Source organism: Triturus cristatus, chromosome 8 (genome assembly GCF_964204655.1).
Source record: "Triturus cristatus chromosome 8, aTriCri1.1, whole genome shotgun sequence".
NCBI lineage: Eukaryota > Metazoa > Chordata > Amphibia > Caudata > Salamandridae > Triturus > Triturus cristatus.
This window is the reverse complement of record NC_140591.1, coordinates 1629156715-1629179314: the sequence shown is the minus strand read 5'-3', so window position 1 is coordinate 1629179314 and position 22600 is coordinate 1629156715. Positions and strand designations below refer to the sequence as shown.

Below are 22600 nucleotides of genomic sequence, written 5' to 3'. Positions count from 1 at the left end.
GGGTTGGTAGGTGCTGGCAACAACTACAACAGTGATTAGACAATCAGAAGTTCAAAGTTCAAACAGCAAGGGTCCATGACTTGAGCTGCACAGAGTTAGTGGCCTTGGATGCACTGCGGCCGGCACAGGCACACGGCCACGGGACGGTGACTTGCGGTGCACTGAGGTAGGGCCACGCGAGCTCAGCAGGTCCTCGTTGATGTCCAAGGAGAATGCTGTGGAGGGTTACGGGGGACAGTGGAAGGTGTCCTTCCAGGGCATGATGCAGAGGGCAGAAGCAAGCAGAAACAGACAAATGGAGGAGTAGAATGCTACAGACTCCTTTTTACCACCAAGTCAGTATCAGCTACATGATGATGAAGACAACCCCCAGGCCATAGACTCAGATGCCACCAAAGTTCAACCAGAGAGTGTCCATGACTTTCGGGGCACAGAGTAAGTGGCACCAGAGCTGGAAGGAGATGCAGTCTGCGATGATGCCTGTACAATGATATGAACTCTGCCATGAAGAAATCAAGACTCAGTTCAAATTGTGTGAGCTACTCGACCGCAGTGTATGCCAGAGGAAGTGGTCAGCAGGGGCCCACAGCCACGTGTCGTTTGCTTGCGATGCACAGAGTTAGTGGCACCAGGACAGTTGTTGGTGTGTTCGATCACCTCCGTAAAGAAGATCCTTTTTTCCTCTGGACTGAACCGCATCTTCCTCTTACTCCTCTCCTTGGGGACAGTGATATGAACTCTGCCATGAAGAAATCAAGACTCAGTTCCAAATGTGTGACCTACTTGACCGCAGTGTAGGCAGGAGGCAGCAGTTAGTGCGGGCCAACCACTGTTCAGCCAGCTCTTCCTGGAACTCTAACACACGACGTTGAAATGGCATGTGGAGATGATTTGTGGTTGACGGAGGTAGAGGTATCAGAGCTGAGCGGGTGTGCAGCCTGCGACGATGCCGTGTCCCGCCTGGTACGGATTGGATTGGATTGGTGTGAGGCCTGCTGGACCGCAGTGTAGGTCGAAGGCAGAAGTCAGCAAGGGCCCACAAACACATGTGGTTGGAATGCTATGCACAGAGTTGGTGGCACAACATCAAAGGGAGTATAGTGATTTAAACTCTGCCATAAAACATGTACTCTGCCAGTGTGTAATCAAGACTCAGTTTCAAATGTGTGACCTACTTGACCGCTGTGCATGCTGGTGGAGTACGTCAACGAGAAAGGAGTACAGTGGGCCTTGCTCGCGGAGGCCGTGATAGTCTGAGGAGGCTGACAAGGTCGCGGGCCTCGGGCTTGGAGCTTGCACCGGCACGTGGTGGGCCCTCCATGACACACACTGGTGTCGGCGGGTGAGCAGTGAGGCCTGGGTGCCCAGGGGCAGGCAAGACTGGTTCGGGGATAGCGGCCCGGGCTGCGGCAGGCGCACAGGATCGCAGGCACCGCCGCTCACGGCATCTGCCTCATGCGGGGTGAGAGGCGCCACCCTGGCAGACACGTTGGCCATTCCAGGAGGGGACCACGCCCAGAGCTACGTGCTTTTTATTTACACCCCTACGCTAGCCTGGCGTACGCTGGGCCAGCCCACTCCGCACACACTTACAGGGGGATGTAACAAGTTACATTCCCGCGATCTTCCCCACTGGCTGGGGTAACATGGTTGCGTCCACTGTCCACTGCACTGCAACCACCAGCAGTGTATATCGACATGGATATGTCTGTGGTCTGCATACTGCAGTCTGGCCAGCACATCCACGCCACACTAGGCATTGTGTACATTCTCATTCATGGGTCACTTGCCTCCTTCGCACATGCCTGGTTCCCACCTCTCCCCACAATCTGCTATTGTGTGGCTAAGGTGCCATGCCGTTGATGGCTCATGTACATGGCTAGCCCAGGTTACCACAGTACGTTGAGCTGTCGGGTATGGTGGGTGGGCATGTTATCTGGCAGGTTGTATGTGAGTTTGTGACGTGTGCATTCCCAGAGTAGTGAGTTGCATGATTGTGGAGTTGAGGTGTGTGGTGTGTTCATTTGATACTTACCAACGAGCAATGCATTTGCGTAGGTGCCAACCCTGGTTGATGATGGACTGCCGGAAGATGAAGGAATCATGCACACTGCCTGGGTAGTTGGCAACGACATTGGTGAAGAGTCCCCGGTGGTTTGCTATTTCCTGCACATTGTTGGAATGAGTGTGCTTTCTGTTGCGGTAATTGTGTGCAGTGTCGGCAGGGGGCACAAGTAGGACATGTGTGCAGTCAATTGCCCCCAACACGTACGGGAAGCCAGCTATGGCGTAGAAGCCTTGTTTGGTCTCCAGCTGTTCCTGCGCAGTATGGGGGAAGTATAGGTACTGGGGTACCAAGCTGATGATGGCATCCAGGACAGGTAAGAGGAACTTGGATAGGGCTGGCAGTGAGACTTCTCAGACTCTGGCGGTTGTTGGTTGGAAGATACCAGAGGCCAACAGGTGCAGCAGAGCTAGCAGCTTTGTCTGAGGTGGGATGTTGGTTGTCCGCTGTGTTGGTACCGTCAGCCTGTGGGCAATGATGGTCAGGATGCGGAGGATGGTTGTCCTTTTGAGACGATAGTGGGCAATGACATTCTCTGGTGTTAGGTCTGTGAGGCTAGTGCATTTTCTGAAGGTCCGCTGTCTTTGTCTGCGCTGCCTCTGTGGTGGTCTGGGGGGGAGAGGGTCTTGGGGGTTGGCGGGCCTGGGGGTGGTGGCGGTGGGTGTTGTGGGCTTGTTGGGGCTCCAAGCTGCATGATCAGTAGCTCCATGGCATCTGTTATTCTTCTGGTGTGGCTCTGGGCTGGGCTCCCATTTATGGTGCAGGTTGTCATCCGACTTTACACCAGGTCAGAGCAGGTGTTAAATCCCTGCTGCTAACGCGCCTTATTGCCTGTTTTGGGATCTTATCGCAGATCTGGCTGGTTGTTGAGAATGTTGCAGAGTGGTGTTTTCGTGGCTCTGTGAATGTGTGACATAGCAAGCAACCCTGAGCTGCGTATCTCAGGAAGCCACAAGGCCCATAGAGAGGCTTTGCTAAAGGCTGCAGGAATGCTCCTACTGCTCCCGTAATTGAGGAATATGCTTGCGCCAGCAGGCGCTTTCACATCCAGACAGGGGAATACTCTTTTTCGAGTTTGCTGCTAATGCCTTCGTTTAGAGATGCCCACTGTGCCTTTTAATAATACTTTCAGTAGTTGCGATATATGGGGCAAATTACTGCCTGTTTACTGAAGCAGCAGTAAGCTGTTCCCATCTTCATTTACCTCTTTAGTTATAAATGTGTCTATACTGACTGGCTTTCGGCAGTCGTGATATATGGGGCAAATTGCTGCCTGTTTACTGAAGCAGCAGTAAGCTGTTCCCATCTTCATTTACCTCTTTAGTTATAAATGTGTCTATACTGACTGGCTTTCGGCAGTCGTGATATATGGGGCAAATTACTGCCTGTTTACTGAAGCAGCAGTAAGCTGTTCCCATCTTCATTTACCTGCTTAGTTATAAATGTGTCTATACTGACTGGCTTTCGGTAGTCGTGATATATGGGGCAAATTACTGCCTGTTTACTGAAGCAGCAGTAAGCTGTTCCCATCTTCATTTACCTGCTTAGTTATAAATGTGTCCATACTGACTGGCTTTCAGTAGTCGTGATATATGGGGCAAATTACTGCCTGTTTACTGAAGCAGCAGTAAGCTGTTCCCATCTTCATTTACCTGCTTAGTTATAAATGTGTCTATACTGACTGGCTTTCAGTAGTCGTGATATATGGGGTAAATTACTGCCTGTTTACTGAAGCAGCAGTAAGCTGTTCCCATCTTCATTTACCTGTTTAGTTATAAATGTGTCTATACTGACTGGCTTTCGGTAGTCGTGATATATGGGGAAAATTGCTGCCTGTTTACTGAATCAGCAGTAAGCTGTTCCCATCTTCATTTACCTGCTTAGTTATAAATGTGTCTATACTGACTGGCTTTCGGTAGTCGTGATATATGGGGCAAATTACTGCCTGTTTACTGAAGCAGCAGTAAGCTGTTCCCATCTTCATTTACCTGCTTAGTTATAAATGTGTCTATACTGACTGGCTTTCAGTAGTCGTGATATATGGGGTAAATTACTGCCTGTTTACTGAAGCAGCAGTAAGCTGTTCCCATCTTCATTTACCTGCTTAGTTATAAATGTGTCTATACTGACTGGCTTTCGGTAGTCGTGATATATGGGGCAAATTGCTGCCTGTTTACTGAAGCAGCAGTAAGCTGTTCCCATCTTCATTTACCTGCTTAGTTATAAATGTGTCTATACTGACTGGCTTTCGGTAATCGTGATATATGGGGCAAATTACTGCCTGTTTACTGAAGCAGCAGTAAGCTGTTCCCATCTTCATTTACCTGCTTAGTTATAAATGTGTCTATACTGACTGGCTTTCGGTAGTCGTGATATATGGGGCAACTTACTGCCTGTTTACTGAAGCAGCAGTAAGTTGTTTCCATCTTCATTTACCTGCTTAGTTATAAATGTGTCTATACTGACTGGCTTTCGGTAGTCGTGATATATGGGGCAAATTACTGCCTGTTTACTGAAGCAGCAGTAAGCTGTTCCCATCTTCATTTACCTGCTTAGTTATAAATGTGTCTATACTGACTGGCTTTCGGTAGTCATGATATATGGGGCAAATTACTGCCTGTTTACTGAAGCAGCAGTAAGCTGTTCCCATCTTCATTTACCTGTTTAGTTATAAATGTGTCTATACTGACTGGCTTTCGGCAGTCGTGATATATGGGGCAAATTGCTGCCTGTTTACTGAAGCAGCAGTAAGCTGTTCCCATCTTCATTTACCTGTTTAGTTATAAATGTGTCTATACTGACTGGCTTTCGGCAGTCGTGATATATGGGGCGAATTGCTGCCTGTTTACTGAAGCAGCAGTAAGCTGTTCCCATCTTCATTTACCTGTTTAGTTATAAATGTGTCTATACTGACTGGCTTTCGGCAGTCGTGATATATGGGGCGAATTGCTGCCTGTTTACTGAAGCAGCAGTAAGCTGTTCCCATCTTCATTTACCTGCTTAGTTATAAATGTGTCTATACTGACTGGCTTTCGGCAGTCGTGATATATGGGGCGAATTGCAGCCTGTTTACTGAATCAGCAGTAAGCCATCCCTACCCTTATTTACCTGCTTTGTCATAATGGTATCTATACTGGCTGCATATCACAGCTCACTGAGGCATCTGTGTCTCGGAGCTCCATTTGTAATGTATCATAGGTTCCACTTATCCACAAAATCACCACATTCGGTGGTATTTCAACTTGACAATGCGAGTTACCAACCGATAGAAGTCTGATTCTTCTATCCCCTTTTTTCAGGACCCTGTGCTTGGCGCCAATGTGGGGAGACCGTTTAGTAACTTATGTGGGAAAGAGAGGCAGTAGTTGGACGGTGTTGGCGTCGCGTGCCGTTTTTCATTATTTAATACATTATTGATTTGTGTGGTTTTCCAATTAATTAACACGTTATATGAATGGTTTGTTTTTTCATTCTCTGCAGAAGTGTTTATGGTTCAGGGACAAATACGATCTAAAAGGAACAGGTATTGAGTTTAGAGTTGACATGTTTTAAAATAAATGCAACAAACATGTAGTTCTTTTTTCAAAATTTAAGGTATTGGGAATGTTAAGTAATCTGGAACGGGTGCTCTTATTTATAGTGTGTATGAATTTATGATCAAGATAAGGGCTAAATAATTCTAGATGTACTAGTCAGCTGATAAACACGTTTTAACAAATTGTTTTAATTAATGGCTGGTTCAGTCGCTCGGTATGTCCGGTATGCAGCAATCTTGGCCCTGGTTTTGATTAATTCCTTTGCGTTGTATTCAGCGCCCAGATGCCCCTTTAGGGGTGAAAGCGCGTGGTGCAAATACACATTATGCTATTTGTCAGAGAAGTATGGCAGGGCGGCTGCGACCTAGTAGTGACCTCTTGCCGGTTGGGATAGTGGTGAAGGTTTTCCCAACTTCCTGGTTGCAGCTCTGAGGCAAAACAGTTCCTTGGTGATATGTTTATGGTGTTCTCGCCCACGTGTTGCCCGGGTGGTGTGATTCACTTGTCGGGTGTGATTCACTTGTCGGGTGTGATTCACTTGTCGGGTGTGATTCACTTGTCGAAAGTTTGAAACAATGATTTCCTTTCATCACAAGTAGCTATCGTCCTGTTGGACAATTTGTATGTAATAGTGTCTACGTTCTTTATACCTCTTGGTGAGAAATGATGCGGGTGATCTACACCAATTGTGACGGCTACCTATAGCTCGATAATATGTCATTTGCCATGACCTTCGCTCGCAGGGAGCATGTCAAGCCGGATGTTGGCTTACCAGCCGGCTGTGCGAGAAGGAATAGGTCCTTGGGTAAAATGACGCGCTTATTGTGAAGCGCCCCATTCTCTTCACTTCTTTGTTCTATGTTATTTATGTCCACATTATATTTACACCACATTGTATATTTACACCACCTGCGAGATCTACAGATAGTGGAGCAATTGCCCGACTCTCTTAAAGAGTACAGCGCTTCAAGGCCGTGCTGGTAGTGCGGGTGTACGCTGGTTGAGAGGAAGGACGGGCAAGGCCGCCATATCATAAGGAGTAATCTTGCTAGGGACCCACAACTGTCAAGGCTCAGGGCTGTCAAAATTGTTTTCTCCCTTTAGGAATTTAGTATCCCACTAGGATGTGGCATAAGGGCCTGAGTGGCTGACTTAATTCTAGGGGTCATGGTTAGCAGCCTCGAACCTCCAGTCTAGGTTCAATTAGTAATTTCCTCTTTTCAACGTTGAATGAACCTCGGCCAAATTAGTCAAGTAATAAATCCAGATGTACGTACAAAACCGATAACTAGTGTAAAGCACCGTCACAAAGAAGGCTTACCCGTAGCTGCTCTGGCAAGGTTTACGCTGGGCGCTACCGGCATCACTTGCGTGGCAGGAGGACAAACTCCTTTCGCTAGGGAGTCGGGGGATGGGTAGCCTATGGATAGATCTCCCCAGGGGTACCAATGAATCCCAGTGCAGGACAATAGCCCGGAGAGCTAGTAAGGATGTTGCAAGCTATGGCTATACGTTGTGTGGTGCGGCTGGGTTTGAGCGCATGATCACCCAGGAAGTTGTCCTGGCGTTGCTATAAGGAGCTTGCCTTCTTACAAGAGCTAGCAAGGATGGTGCAATCTATGGCTATATGTTGGGTTGTGGGGCTTGGTTAAGCGTATTAGCACCCATGAAGGTGCACTGGAGTTGCCATAAGGAGCTTGCCTTCTTACGAAGAGCTAGCAAGAATGTTGCAATCTATGGCTATACGTTGTGTTGTGCGGCGTGGTTCAAGCGCATCATCACCCAGGAAGGTGTCCTGGCATTGCTAGAAGGAGCTGGCCCCCTTACGAACATACAGCTGTAGTAAAAGTCCGCTCAAACACACAGGCCTTACCGAATGGTCGTAACATACAGGCGGGGGCAAATAAGGGCATACCGCCATTCCGCCGCATGTGTGCTTTGGAGAAGCACATGTGGATTGCTTTTCCAGAATTAGCATAATAACCCCAGCCGTGGCGACGAGTGGGTTTACCTACACTGGAAGCACTTTTTTCTTTTAGCCGGCTTTACGGGTTCGGCCACGAGCTTAGCCCACTAAGTAAAGGAAATGCATATTAAAAGCTCTTCCCAATAACAAGTATAAATTGATCGGTGCCATAATCCACAGGCAATGTGGGGAATTGCGAAGTACCTAATTTGCCAAATATGTATATGCGGAGTTTCTCTTCTCCTTTCAAGGGTCAGCAGTCCTTAGTGAGGACTGAAGGTGTACAACGCAAACAACATGGGGCTCTTGGGAAGGAAATGAAATTTAAGAGCTCGTCCCACTAATGGGTAGCGATGTAGGTGTGACAATCCAAAGTAAATGGGAGGAATTACTAAGGAATTAATAAACATTAGGGCAGCGTTACGTATTCGCCAAATGATTCATGCAGAGTGTCTCTTTTCCGGTTAGGAGTCAGCAGTCATTAGCGAGAGATGAGGGTGGGCAACGCAAATAACATAGAGGGGAGGCCATGGATAATCCACCGGTTCAGGAGGATAGCTTTCCCTTTCATCTTGCTTCCTTATTTCTTACTTAATTGTTTACCCGCATATTCGGTGCAGGTCTCACCCCTGGAGTATGTTAATTTTGCATTGTAGTTATGCAAGACGATCTGATGCATTCCTTGCGGAGGTGATGCATACGGATCAGTCTATCCAATGTGGGGACACCATGAAGGAGGGCCTACGGTAACGGCCAACATCCCGTGGTTTGGCTGTTTGGTTTCGGATATGGGTGTCAGTCACCCCCAAGAAGAAAATAAGCAGGGAAAATGCGGGCCAGGGTCCCACTTTGGTGGCATCAGCGCCCGCAACAGGGGGAGGCGCTGTTTTATGATCTGTTTCCTTTCAGAGCTGAAAGACCACTCTAGCGGGAAATGGGGAGGCATTGAGTGACTCGACCTCCCTAGATTGTGGTTATAGTCGAACCATTTGATCAAAAGAATAGTAGCAGGTTCCACGATGGGCGCGATTTGGCACAACTTGCTTCAGCTAGAAAAAGGGAGCTGTTCCATCAGGATGGGATGCATCTGTCAATAAAAGGGCAGGAGCTCTTTATGCAGACTATGATTGGGGTTCTGGTGGAGCACAGTCAGTGCCGGGGGAGGGGGGGGCGAGTGCGCCAGGGAGCTGCTCACCCTGTGGCGGAGCGCTGACATTTAACAACAAAGGGGGATGCACAACAATTGAGATTCAGTGACTGGATGGTCCCAGAAGGGGGGTAGGATCCGCGTCTGCAGAGGGTAGGCAGAAGGGGGGTCTGACCTGCTGGTGGTCCTGGACTCTACTGCCCTAACCCGCAACGTATGGACTGAGTTGAACCTTGAGGAGGCTGCCTATGAGCAGGTACCCCGGTGGGCCGGTGTGCTATGCGGGGCCCTGGTTTTCAAGTAGTGCAACTGTTTACTGCAGCACTTGGGGCCTGCTGGCACAATGTGAGCAGCAGAGGGGGGGCTTGGTGGGCCGAGACGGCCAAGCTCAAGTGTATGGCCAAGCCCAAGTGTAATGTGGTGCTTACTTTCTTTACTGCCTTTGCCAGGTCAAGGCCACTCAAGTGTACGGCCAAGCTGAAGTTCAAGTGTAATGTCGTGCCTAATTTCCTTTCAGCCTTTGAGATGCTGATGCTGCTAAAGAGTGATGCTATAAAATATTTTATGTATCCAAGAAGGATACTGCTACTCTTGTGTTGGTTTGTGGTGAATTACCGGGTTTGAGGTGAATAAAAAGGCTACGCCATGAACAATACGCTCTTGATTCTGAGAGTTCTTGGGCAGGCGGGGAGGTAAGATGGCGGCAATTGGGGAGGAGTGAATGTCACGTTGTGCACCTACTATTAAATTGATGCATTTCTATGGTTTTGAGTGTGTAAAATCGGAACCTAACTAACTCTATGTCCTAACTTTAACATACCTGCAACCTTTGTTTTTCAGTGAATTTCTGTTTTTTAATGCTGTTTCCTAACTATTACGTCCCTGTAACCTTAGTTTTTTTCAGTAAATTTCCACGTTTTTTTACCACTACTTCCTAACTCCAACACCCTTATAACCTCTGCTTATTTTGTGAATTTCATAATTTTTTCAAAATATAAAATGTACTACAATTTCACTTAGAAGTTCAATTTAGTAATATACATTTTTACAAGGTTATAAGCTCCTTTTATTCACACATTTATTCTTATTATGCATTTTAAAAAGTAACAATTAACAATACATAATGCAAAATTTGTTGTATTTCTATAAATGCAAAACATCAAGTTTTTCTCTTTTTTAATTCATTTTATGGATCCACGTAAATGTTCCCAACCAAAAGCACACATTCAATACTAAGATGACACATTTAATACAAACATTTGCTATTTCAATTTTTTTAATGTATCACTCCCTGTGTGTGGGTGTGGACGAATGGCTATGTGAGTGACTGTGTGGGTGTGTGAGTGGCTATATGGGTGTGTGAGTGGTTTTCACTGTGAGTGTGTGAATGGGTGTAAGTGAGTATGTGAGTGGCTGTGTGGGTTGTGAATGTGTGTGAGTGGGTGAGTGGCTGTGTGGGTCTGTGAGTAAGAGTGGTAGTGGTTTTGTGGGTCTGTGAGTGGGTGTGTGAGTGGCTGGGTGAATGTGTGAGAGGGTGTACAAGTGGTTGTGTGGGCATGTGTGGGTGAGGTAGTGATTTTGTGGGTCTGTGAGTGGGTGTGTGAGAGGCGGCATGGGTGTGTGTGGGGGTCTGTGAGTGTGTGATTGGGTGTGTGAGCATCTGTGTGGGTTTCAGAGTGGGTGCGGTTGTGGTTTTGTGGGTCTGTGAGTGCGTGAATGGGTGTGTGAGGGGCGGTGTGGGTGTGCAAGAGTGTGTGAATGGGTATGTGAGTGGCTTTGTCGATTTGTGTGTGGGTGTATTTTTTACAATTGGGGTCTACGAGTGGGTGAGTGTGTGAGTGCCTATTTGGGTCTGTGAGTAGGTGTGAGACTGGTTCTCTGGGTGAATATGTCAGTGCCTGTAGGGGCATTTGAGTGAGTGCGTGAGTGGTTGTATGGATGTGTGACTGGGTGTGAGTGACTTTATGGCTGTGTGAGTGGATGTGTGAATGGTTTTCTGGGTCTCTGAGTGGGTGTGTAAGTGACTGCATGGGTGTGTGAGTGAGTAAGTGGGCGTAAGTGGGTGTGTCAGTGTCTGTTTGGGTCTTGGAGTGGTGTGTGGGTGACAATATGGATGTGTGAGTGGTAGTGTGAGTGGCTGTGTGGGTCTGGGAGTGGGTGTGTGAGAGGTTTTGTGGGTCTGTGTGTGAGTGAATGTATGGTTGTATGAGTGGTTCTCTGGGTCTGAGTGGATGTATGTGACTGTGTGTGTGAGTGGGTGTATGGATGTGTGAGTGGTTGTGTACGGGTGTGAGTGGGTGTATTCTTTTTTAAATTGGGGTCTGGATCCAGAGAGCCACTGCAGATTTACACATGGGCCACGCTGAGTGCCTAAGTGGATCCACAGATCCACACGCACCCCAAAAGAACATTGTTGAGCTATTTCTAACCCAGGAGGGCTCCCTCACATACCCCTCCATCAGTTCCATGGGGTCAGGATACCTCTATCCTGCCCCCTTATATCCCATTTTTACTTTATCCCCCCCTGAGCACAGTATCCCGATTTACAAAATGGCGGCTGCAACTTTACTCTCAAGTTACGCTCAGCCAATCACTGCATTGTTGTTGGTGCGAGGATCCACGGATCCTTTGTGGTGAATCTGCATTTCTAGATAGACAGAAATCTTTTTTCTTTAATAATTCCCAAACTACTGAACAGATTTACACCAAATGAACAAGTTACTTACTTTGGTAACACTTGTTCTGGTGGATACAGAATCTGCCTGTGGATACCTTACCTTATGAATATCCCCTGCGCCAGCATTCAGTGGAAATGATGTCATTTTTTCCGTGCCTCCGAGGCGAACGGGGCGGACCGACCATATAGACAATGCATACATAGTACACAGTATTCACACAATTACACACAGTGTAAAGTGAAAAAGGAAAGGAAAAGAAAGCAAGCATTTCCTATAAGCCTACACAAAGGCAAACAGAGGCAATACAAATGACAATATGAAACAAACATAGTAACCAATACCTCTTTTAAGGTATAAAAGGGTTGACAACGGGGAGGCGGGTGGGTCAGTGAGGAATCCACAGGCAGACGCTGTATCCACCAGAAAAAGTGTTACCAAAGGTAAGTAACTTGTTCTTCTGATGGATACATCTGCCTGTTGATTCCTCACCTTATGAATAGAATCCCACAGTTGTCCAACCCCCGGAGGAGGGTGTCCACCCTTCTATACCAAAAGGTCCTGCAAAACAGAGCGCGCAAAATGGCTGTCCCTCCTCACCTCGGAATCTAAGCAGTAATGCTTTGTGAAAGTGTGGAGGGAGGCCCAAGTTGCGGCCTTACAGATGTCCAACACAGGAACACCTCCGGACAAGGCAGAAGTAGATGATTTAGGCCTGGTGGAATGAGCTCTAATATCTTCAGGAGGCTCCTTACCAGCCCCAGCGTAGCAGATCTTGATGCACAAGATGATCCACCTGGATAGAGTGCACTTGTGCACCGCCTTGCCCTTCATGGTCCAACGTAACCCACAAAGAGCTGATTGTCCAATCGCAGGTCCTTCAATCTATCCAGATAGAAACTAACCGCCTTCTTAGGAGCCAAGTGGTGAAGCCTCTCTTCCTCCTTGCAAGGGTGAGGGGGATAGAAAGTAGGGAGGGTAATGGACTGCCCTAGATGGAAGGGAGTTACCGCCTTAGGCAGAAAAGCAGCCCTGGTCCTGAGAACCATCCTTTCAGCATGAATAGTCAGAAACGGAGGCTTAGAACTCAAAGCCTGAAGCTCACTCACCCTCCTGGCTGAGGTGATAGCCACAAGGAAGACCGTTTTGAATGACAGCAGTCTTAAAGGACAACTATGCATAGGTTCAAATGGGGAACCCATTAAGAAAGTTAAAACTAGATTTAAATCCCACTGGGGCATAATGACGGGAGTAGGCGGAAACCTATTAGTAAGGCCCTTAATAAACCTTAAAACAATCGGAGATTTAAAAAGAGACAGCTGATCAGGCAAACAGAGAAATGCCGATAAAGCCGACAAATAACCTTTAACAGTAGCCACAGCACAACCCTGCTGGGCCAAATGCAGCGAAAAACAAAGAACATCAGAAAGATGAGCTTTTAAGGGATCAATAGACCTCTCGCCACACCATTTAACAAATCTTGACCACCTGTAAATGGACTTGGTGGAGTGTCGCCTGGCCGATAAAATAACATCCACCACGTCAGGCGGGAGAGAGAAAGAGTTCAGGTTGCCCCGTTCAATCTCCAGGCATGAAGGTGCAGGCTCTGGAGGTGGGGATGTAGAACCCGCCCCTCCGACTGCGAGAGGAGGTCTACCCTGAGAGGGCGACGGAGCGGAGGGTGCAACGAGAGGTGAAGAAGGTCCGTGTACCACACCCTTCTTGGCCAAGCCGGGGCGATCAAAATAACTTGGGCCCAGTCTTGGCGAATGCTCCTCAGAACCCGAGGAATCAAGGGTATGGGAAGAAACGCATAAAGGAGTTTTGAGCTCCAATTCAACTGAAACGCGTCCCCCAACTCCCCCTGCATCAGAAACTGGAGACTGCAGAATGACGGGCAGTGCGCGTTCTCGAGAGTGGCAAACAGATCCACCAGAGGAGTCCCCCACGTCCGGAAGATGTGTCGAACTACATCTAGATGAAGCCTCCACTCGTGGTGGGCAGAGAACTGCCGCCTGAGACTGTCCGCACACACGTTCAACACCCCGGCAAGATTATTTGCCATCAAACAAATCCGATGGACCTGAGCCCAGGACCAAAGCCGCAATGCCTCCCTGCAGAGGCAGTACAACCCTACTCCTCCCTGCTTGTTGACGTTCCACATCGTGGCAGTGTTGTCCGTCAGGACTTAAACCGACTGACCGCAAAGGGAACGGAGAAAGGCCTTGGGCGCCAAACGTATTGCCCGAAATTCCAGAAGATTGATTTGAAGCAATCTTTCCTCTGGAGACCAAAGACCCTTGATCTCCAGATCCCCCAGATGAGCCCCCCACCCTTGGATAGAGGCATTCGTTATCACTGTGGCCACAGATGGAGGAAGATGAAAGGGCTTTTCTTGAGACAGATTGTCCTCCACGCTCCACCAAGACAGATCCGCTGCATCTTCTCTGGAGATCCTGACTGACTCCCTGAGATCCCTGTTGTGCTGATACCACTGCCTGCGGAGACACCACTGGAGTGCCCTCATGTGCCAGCGTGCATGGTTGATCTACAGAATGCAGGAGGTGAACATACCGAGCAGGCGTAGGACCTTCAGAACTGGAACAACCGCTCCATTGCGAAACAAAGGGATAATTTCCTGAATGTCGAGAATCCTTTGCGGAGGAGGAAAAGCTCAACACAGAGTGGTATCCAGGCCTGCCCCTATGAACAGGTTGCGCTGAGAGGGCACCAGGTGAGATTTGGGCACATTTATCGAAAAACCCAATCTGAACAACAGTTGAGTTGTTACCTGCAGATGACGGCGCACCATCTCTGGCGACTCTCCCTTCAGAAGCCAGTCGTCCAGGTAGGGAAAAACCGGGATCCCCGACCTCCTGAGATGGGCAGCCACCACCAATATCACCTTGGTGAAGAACTCGAGGTGCAGCTGTAAGACCAAACGGAAGGACCGCAATCTGGTAATGTTGTGACCCAACCGTAAACCAGAGATACATCCTGTGCGACTTCAGGATTGGGATGTGAAAATACGCATCCTGCAAGTCGATGGACACCATCCAGTCCTCTTATTGCAGCGCCTGAAGAACCTGCGCTAGGGTGAGCATCTTGAACCTCTCCTGCTTGAGGAACAGATTCAAGATTCTGAGATCCAGGATGTGTCGTAACCTGCCATCCTTCTTGGGAATCAGGAAATACCGGGAGTAGCATCCCTGACCCCTTTCCTGCTCCGGAACCACCTCTATCGCACCTTTTTGTTGTAGGACAAGCACCTCCTTCTGAAGAAGTAAATGATCCCCCGTGTAAAATCCTTGGCAAGGTGGGTAAGGAGGAGGGAATTCCCTGAAGGGAAGGGCGTACCCATTTTCTACCAGATCTAAAACCCAAAGATCCGAAGTGACCAATTTCCAATCCTGTAGAAAATGGGTAAGCTGACCCCCCACAGGACCTGCATGATCCAGGATGGCGGATCTAGGGCTGCTTTCCTGCATTACCAGGAGGGGCCGGGGAGGTAGAGGAGGAGGAGGAAGAGGGCTGACGACCCGCTCCACGAAGGCGACCTCTGCTTTTATCCCTGTGGGACTTGTTCAAGGGGTTTTGTTGCTGTTGCTGCTGCTGTGGCTGACGGGAACCACGAAAGGAAGACTTCCCAAAGCCACAGTATCTTCTATAGCCATAACCCTTTGCCTGAGACTGTAAACCCAAGGATTTCGCTGTGGCCTTACAGTCTTTGAACCTTTGCAAAGCAGAGTCAGCTTTTTCTCCAAAGAGCCTGGATCCGTCAAAAGGAAGATCGAGAAGGGCAGTTTGCACATCAGGAGAGAACCCAGAAGACCTTAGCCATGCATGCCTTCTCATAGCAGTGGATGAGCCCATCACCCTGGCAACCAAATCTGCCGTGTCCAGGCCAGACTGGATGACTTGGCGAGCCGCAGCCTGGGAGTCTGCCAATAGCTCACTGAAATGTCCCCGATCTTCCTCAGATAATTTTGGAAGAAGCTGTTTGGCAGAGTCCATAAGGGCATGAATGTATCCACATCAACAGAAGAAGGGGGGATCGAGGAGCACATTACGGTCCAGTGTCCATGCTCCTCTAATATAATGCTTAAACCAAAAAGAGGACACTGTTCCAAAGTCAGGGCGCCAGAGGTCACCCACAAGCCTTATAGCAGAGAACAAGAAAAAGGACAAAAGACCTAGGTATAAGAAAGACCCCATAACACAGAGGAGGCACCAATCTTGCCTCTTGTTGCCCTCACACACCCTAGAAGGATGTCATGCTTCATCATCGGGCATTTGCTCCTCCTAGGGCCCGGCACTGCAATGCCCTACGGGTCCCCCGAAGGGTCACTTTATCGGAGATCTTTTTAAAGAGAAATGCCGGATGGTGCCTGTGGGTGTGTGTGTCCAGTACTGAGGGTGAAAAAGTGCGTGCAAGATAAAATTACAATCAGGGGTTACTAAACCAAACAGAGCTGGATTCAGACCATCAGAAACCAGAATTAGAACCCCATGGGTAAAAAATGCCCTAACAGGCTATATATGCCTGTGGTAAATCATGGATCAACATGTTTCGCGCCCCTGTCGCCACAGAGGTCATTGGCGCTTCTTCAGGATCAAAGGTAAAATATAAGAAGTGCACGTGATAACAGTGATGTGAACAAAAAAGTATACCCTCATAATCAGTCAGGGCGAGCCAGCTTCCTGTTGTTCATACAGGGTGGCAAAAAGTTGAAACTGCTCCTGATGAATACCTAGAAAAGAAACATAGGATAGAATACATACAGTGTGTGCATCAGTGCAACTTGATGCATCAACGCGTGCCACAATCGTGTGCACGACCTGCCACTGCAATAGATGGATGTTGACAATCATTAAAACTTGTCTCAGGCCTTTGAGCTAATGCCCTGCAGGAGGAACCCACTTTGTGATGCTATTGTGTTATATGGCGCACTTATCAATCCAGAGGGTATCCAGGTGCTGTATGCCTGGTGTGTGACGCCAGCCATGGAGGGCTTGTTCGAAGAGCCACATCCGCTTCTTACGGAAGCGACGAAGAGAGGAATAGGCTCTGAAGAGTTGTACAGGTATGTGGGCTGTAGCAGGTCATCCTGCCTGGTGTTTGTAGCTGGCACTGCAGCTCTCATTTCAATTCATTGATGTTATATAGGATGTATAGCTGCACAAGTGAAGAATTAGATTCTATAGGATGTTTAGCTGCACAAGTGCAGAATGAGATTCTATAGGATGTTTGGCTGCACAAGTGCAGAATGAGATTCTATAGGATGTTTAGCTGCACAAGTGCAGAATGAGATTCTATAGGATGTTTGGCTGCACAAGTGCAGAATGAGATTCTATAGGATGTTTAGCTGCACAAGTGCAGAATGAGATTCTATAGGATGTTTGGCTGCACAAGTGCAGAATGAGATTCTATAGGATGTTTAGCTGCACAAGTGCAGAATGAGATTCTATAGGATGTTTGGCTGCACAAGTGCAGAATGAGATTGTTCCAGACCAGACATTGACTATAATGTTACATATTTTAACTGTAAGGTTGGGCGGTGACTGAGAAAGTACAGCTCCCAGAGCTACCATGTACAGTGGGACTGAGACTATAGAATTCATTTCTGAGGCCTTCTCAGCTTTTTGCCACTGCCCTTGGCGTAATTCGTTTTTTATACGAGACAAGCGAACCTCATTGTAAGTTTAGAAATGTTAACTATTCTGATGTGACAAAATGAAAAACTAATCAAGAACTTCCATTACTCAGTCTCAGTTCCTAGGCTGAACTATATCACTTGCCCCTTTACTTACTCTCAGGGCCGGCTTTAGTGCTGGTGGCGCCCTGTGCGACAATGTTTGTTGGCCCCTCCCCCAATGACCACCTCCACCATGGATTCTCTCACTAGCACCCTTAACAGTGACCAAGTCTCCATAACCACACTCTCTCTCAGATGCATTGAATTAGTTATATAGCACCACTCATACCAGTGTAGGGTGTCTGATCACTTTGCATCACACACACATTACACAGAGACAATCAATCATACGTGTGCAAATCAGTGTATAGGAAATGTTACATAAGCCAAAGGACTAAAAGTGTAGGAGTCACATGTCATCCATACTGGTAGGCAGTATAGTTTAAGAGTGCTTGGTGTGGAGAAGCACAAACGCAGAGTCGAAAAAGAAGCAGCATAGTTGGGAGTTTTCTTTAATAATAAGAATCGATTTCTAGCCAAATTAACCCTTTTTGCAACATTAATCAATGTTCTAATAATGTATACTTTGCAGTGTGTATGCAGTTCTGGGATAAAAGTTAATAGCTCACGATTCTATATTAGGACTTTAAGTTATTAATTGCAAGTAACAAAAGGATGTCTCTTTTGAAAGCAGTAACCTGCTGACCTGTTTACATCATACACACTCTGTAATCTACTTGGTACACGTTCTTTGCAGCAGGCATATTAACCCTCTGCACTAACTTCACCGAAGTCAAAACCTCAACTATACAAAATGCTGATCTCCCTCCAGGAAGATAATTAATCGCACGAGTTAGCTTGACATTTATGTGAGGCCTGGTAATTGCAATATAGGAAAGGAACGATGCAGCAGGTGCTTCAAAAGCATAATAAACTTCCAAACACAGCGCCCCCAGGAAGCCAGCACCCGGTGCGGTGGCACCGGTCGCACCGCCCTAAAGCCGGCCCAGCAGTTACTCTCTCAATATGTTGGAATTTGATCTACTAAATGTACTCAGCAGCCTAGCACACCGTTTTGGGCTTTTCTGTAACGATGAACAGTCCTCAATTTAAATATTTGCATTTCTTGAAAGTGAAAAACGGTACTGAATACAATTGTTTGTCTACATTTATTAAAAGAGATTACGTTCAGCCCCACTATAAAGTTCTAGAATGCAGTATTTACCATAATGGAACATAACAGTGAAAGCAGACGGTTCCTTTTGGAGATGGAAGGGCTGATCTGATAGACCACTGGAAGTGATGGATATAACTAGGCATTAAAACTTGTCTCTGGGCAGTCTGCAGCTCAATATTGCATTCTAAGTTAGGAAACCAAGGCAGGTTTGGTACAGTCCTGACAGTCATTCGTTACCTGTGACCAAAGAGGGCGGGGCTCCTGATGAGGTGCGTGCACGGCTTCTTTTGGATGCCTTCTTTGGAACAGTTCTCAATCTGCAGAAGACAATAGGAAGAGTTCAGTCCAACGAATGTTCTGCCCATCTGCTGCTTTGTAAAAGGAGAACTGTCCTCCTGTAAACCCCTCCTGAGGTCAGATGGAACAGTCCAGCTAACACCAGGCACTGACCCCAGCAGACCCACAGCGGCATGGTAGGTTCAGCTACTCAGACTCCAAGCCCATTCACTAAACGGGTGAACCTTGTAAAATGTGCCTGGGAATTCAATTCTCATGTGACATGTTCAGTTAATATGGTTAAAACAATCCCATTGATTTTGGATGCACCCGTTTAAGTCATTATTGCAGGTATCATTACACCAAAAAACTAATATGTACACCAGCCTCACAACATTCCTATTTCTATTTTTTTTATAAATATTTGTGTTTTTAAGTATTACAACAGTGGCGCCTTATCTGTTTTGGTGTGATAAAGCTTCAGATCAGCTAACCGAAAAGCTTCACTGGACACTAGGCCACAGATGATACAACCACAGCAGAAATCCACTTACTTTAGTAGAAGAGCATTTAATCCACAGAAAAGCAATGCAAACTTTGTATCCCTCTGGGGGTCTTGCCATCTGTGGGTCACGCAACACTAATATACAGTCCTAATTAAAACACCTGGAAAGGTGCTTCATTTCAATCTCAAACAAGCATTAGCAAACCAGCAGGTCCGTCTTCTTGTTAAGGGAAGTGTTTGGTAATAGTTGGACAACTCTGGGTGTGATGCTCCTGGAAATACGGTAAGGAAGCAACCTCTTGGGCTCCACCAATACAGAAGCTGGAAGTAGGGACCTTTGTTCAACAGACTGTTAGCAGAGTTGGGATTCATCCTCAAAGAAGAGCGTTATAAAGTGGAGGCAAGTCCAATAACATGCCATCATGAGAGCAAAGCAACACAGACTTGGAAGGGTGAAGAGTGAGCAGCTTTCGCTTATAGTAAAGACACACATGATGCACATTCTAAGACAAAAAAGATATAAACCAGAAGTGAAAATGTCATTGTCAGTAAAGTAAAACCATCAAAACGCACACATTGACTCTGAGTTACAATACAAGTGTCATGTTGCTTCAGCAATCCGACAAAAGCACAACTCAGGCACATCACCGAAACCCAAAGGCAACACAAATGGGACTACGTAAATAAAACTCATCAAAAGACAATGTGTTGATGCAGTGGCAAATCATCCAAGCAAATACACCATGACCAACCCATAGAAGCCAATGGCTGATCCAAGTCTGCTATTCCCTTACTGCTTCTTAGATGGAGGTCTCTGAAGCACTGATGCTTGAGGTCTCTCAAACAAATGTAGCAATTCACAGTAAGACCCAAGGAAGGTGCTCCAGCGGCCTCCTTACACTTACGGTCTGTGTCATTGAAAAAACCTAAAAGTCTGTATAATCATTACATAGTGTTGAAGTGAAACAATGTTGGATGCATTGGGATGCGGCCTAGAGTCATTACCAGTGGCTGGAATTAATTCAAGCATTTCATCCAATACCTTTTTGTATACTTAAGTGTGTCGTCCTAAGTGGGACGGGTATGCCCATATGTGGGCCCTGTGCACACTGTCACTAAAACCAAGCTGCACCTGGCAAATGAGCCCATACCTAGGGCAAAAAAAGCCTTGGGTTGCTTGTGTTCCAGTTCCGGGAGACCCTAGCATGGCAGTTTGGCTGGTCAAGATTGATTTGCATATAGCTAGGTCCAAACTGAGGTGGCGTCGTGTGCAGAATAATGATGGATTGGGATGCGGCCTCGAGTGATTACCAGTGGCTGAGATTAATTCAAGCATTCCATTCATCAGTTATGAATACTTATAACAACTTTTCTAAGGCTGGCTTTAGAGTTGCAAGTGTAGATTAAGCCTGTTTGTCAAATGTTTTGATGAACAGGATCATATTAATAATTACTTTTTGTAATCTGAAGTAAAACAAGTCCATTAAGATGCATTTGGCAGGGTCATGCATCATTAAGGTCAGTTGGATAAATGCCCTAAAGCGCCACCAGTGGAGGGCATAAAAATGCTCCAGATTTAAAAATTCCAGACTGATGGGGGGGGGGGGGGGCACATTAAAGGTAAATTGTAATTTCCGCTGGGGCTCAGGCAATCTTTTCTCTAGAGAGGAAGTCTGTTAGAGGTGTCTCATATTTTTTTTTTTTTTTACTCAGCAGTATATTTTATATTGGAGCATGATTTGCCCACTTGATGACTGAGGTTTTACAACTGCCAACCGTAACTTTATGTCACATAAGTCGGTGCAGGATATGATCCTTCCTAGAAGAGGTCATTAATGAGAGTTGCAGAAAGCCAAGATCTCAGAACCTGGCTCAGATTCATGTATTCTTCGTATTTGTCCTGTTTATGTCCCACATCGCAATTCATATATTTATTTATTTGAGTGCACATTTTTCAATTATAAACACATACTGCATTTAATTTTGTTAGCAGGCATATATTGTTTAATATTATTTTCAGTACAATTTGATAGTTCAGCACTTGTTTATATATGTTATTCAAACATTCCAATCCATTGTTCTTTTATGCACCATGTCACCTCAGTTTAGACTCAACCATTTGCAAATCAGTCTTGACCTTGCTCCACTAGGAACATTCCAATCCGAACTGCCAGGGACTCTCTAAACGGGAAAACAAGCAAACTAAGAGCGGTTTTGCAATGATTGGAGCTCGTCAGTCAAATGTAGCAGATGTAAGAACTTTACTGAATCAATCAGTGGGTATTTAAAGGTGACTTTGGTAGTATGTTTTACAGTCAACAGCTACTTGGGCAATTGTTCCTGGCCCTGTACAAGTGCATCCTGCAATACAGGCAGTTAGTCCATAGACTATTAATGCTATCAGCAGCATAGCAAGTTAAGATTCAATTTGAGATTGCTCACAAAACCAATCTATTGGAAGTTGTTTGTCCTCACACAACATCCCAAGATAATCATAGAACTCTAACTATGTGTCTTCCACTTGGTATGGTAGCACGTGGGGAACAAACTTTGCACATATTTATACTACTACTACGCATGACACACTCGTTGTCGATGTTATGTAAGGTGTTAAAACTAATACTGAATGAAAATGAAGCTGTATCTGATGTTGATGTAGGAATAGAATGAATGGGTGATTCTACTATAGTTCTTAGTACCATTTCAGGGGAAGCATGGTCCTGGCAGTGCTCCAGCTCTTGGCTGCCATTCATGTTCAAGATCGTTGGGGAGAGAATGTGGCCTAATGGCTAGAGCGTTCGACCTCAGAGCTGAGGAACCAGGTTTGAGTCTCGGCAAGGACGTCCAACATTCTGTGATTCTGGGCAAATCACTTAATCTCCCCGTGCCTAAATAAAGGAATGTGTCCTCATGTAATGCACTCTGATACCTTCGGGTCTAGTTTGCGCTATAAAAAACACAACACAAAAAAGAAGCTTCCTAAAATTATTTCTGAAGTATACACCTCTGTGGGATGGAATACCTTAGGTTCTTGAGACGCAAAACTGCCACTCAAGACAAACAACAAGCCCAAGGGAAAGAAAAGGATGCACTGTAAACAAAGAAAAAGCAAAAAAAATAAAAAATCGGTGTTGGATTTTCATAACAGTTGTCCAGTAGGGGTGGATATAACTTGAGGGACCATTATAAAACAAAAATAAACTGGATTGGTAGCAGTATCCTGATAGCCAGTATTCCTTTTCTTTGTAGGACTCTGGGGAGAATAACAGGACAGAAATGATCGGACAGACTATAAATCGCATAAAGGACGAATATTTGAGGCCAAAAAGTGTAAGAGAACAAGCACGAATATTTGAGGCCAAAAAGTGTAAGAGAACGAGCACATGATGTTGAGGTTAGTGGGAAGAATGAAGAGAAAGATTCAGATTCAAACTCTTATTTTAAGAAAAAGAAAGTAGCTATTGCAGAATAGGAATGAGGTGTTTTCACAAGCTCCTCCTCTTGATGCCGAAAGGGAGGACGTCACACGCCGAAACGCCGGCGAGACGCCGGTGAGA

At 46.4% G+C, this 22600-nt stretch overlaps 1 protein-coding gene across 1 annotated transcript in view; it reads right to left on the bottom strand.

Moving 5' to 3' along the window:
* LOC146808461 (transient receptor potential cation channel subfamily M member 2-like) overlaps positions 1 to 21796 on the bottom strand; it is a 3976112-nt gene extending 3954316 nt beyond the window's left edge. The window contains exons 1-2 of the mRNA XM_085623954.1: positions 21743 to 21796; positions 18500 to 18579 (exon numbers count right to left, since the gene is read on the bottom strand). Of these exons, the coding sequence (XP_085480080.1) occupies positions 18500 to 18579; positions 21743 to 21796 (134 nt within the window). The remainder of the gene's footprint in view (positions 1 to 18499; positions 18580 to 21742) is intronic.
* Positions 21797 to 22600: the final 804 nt, after the last annotated feature.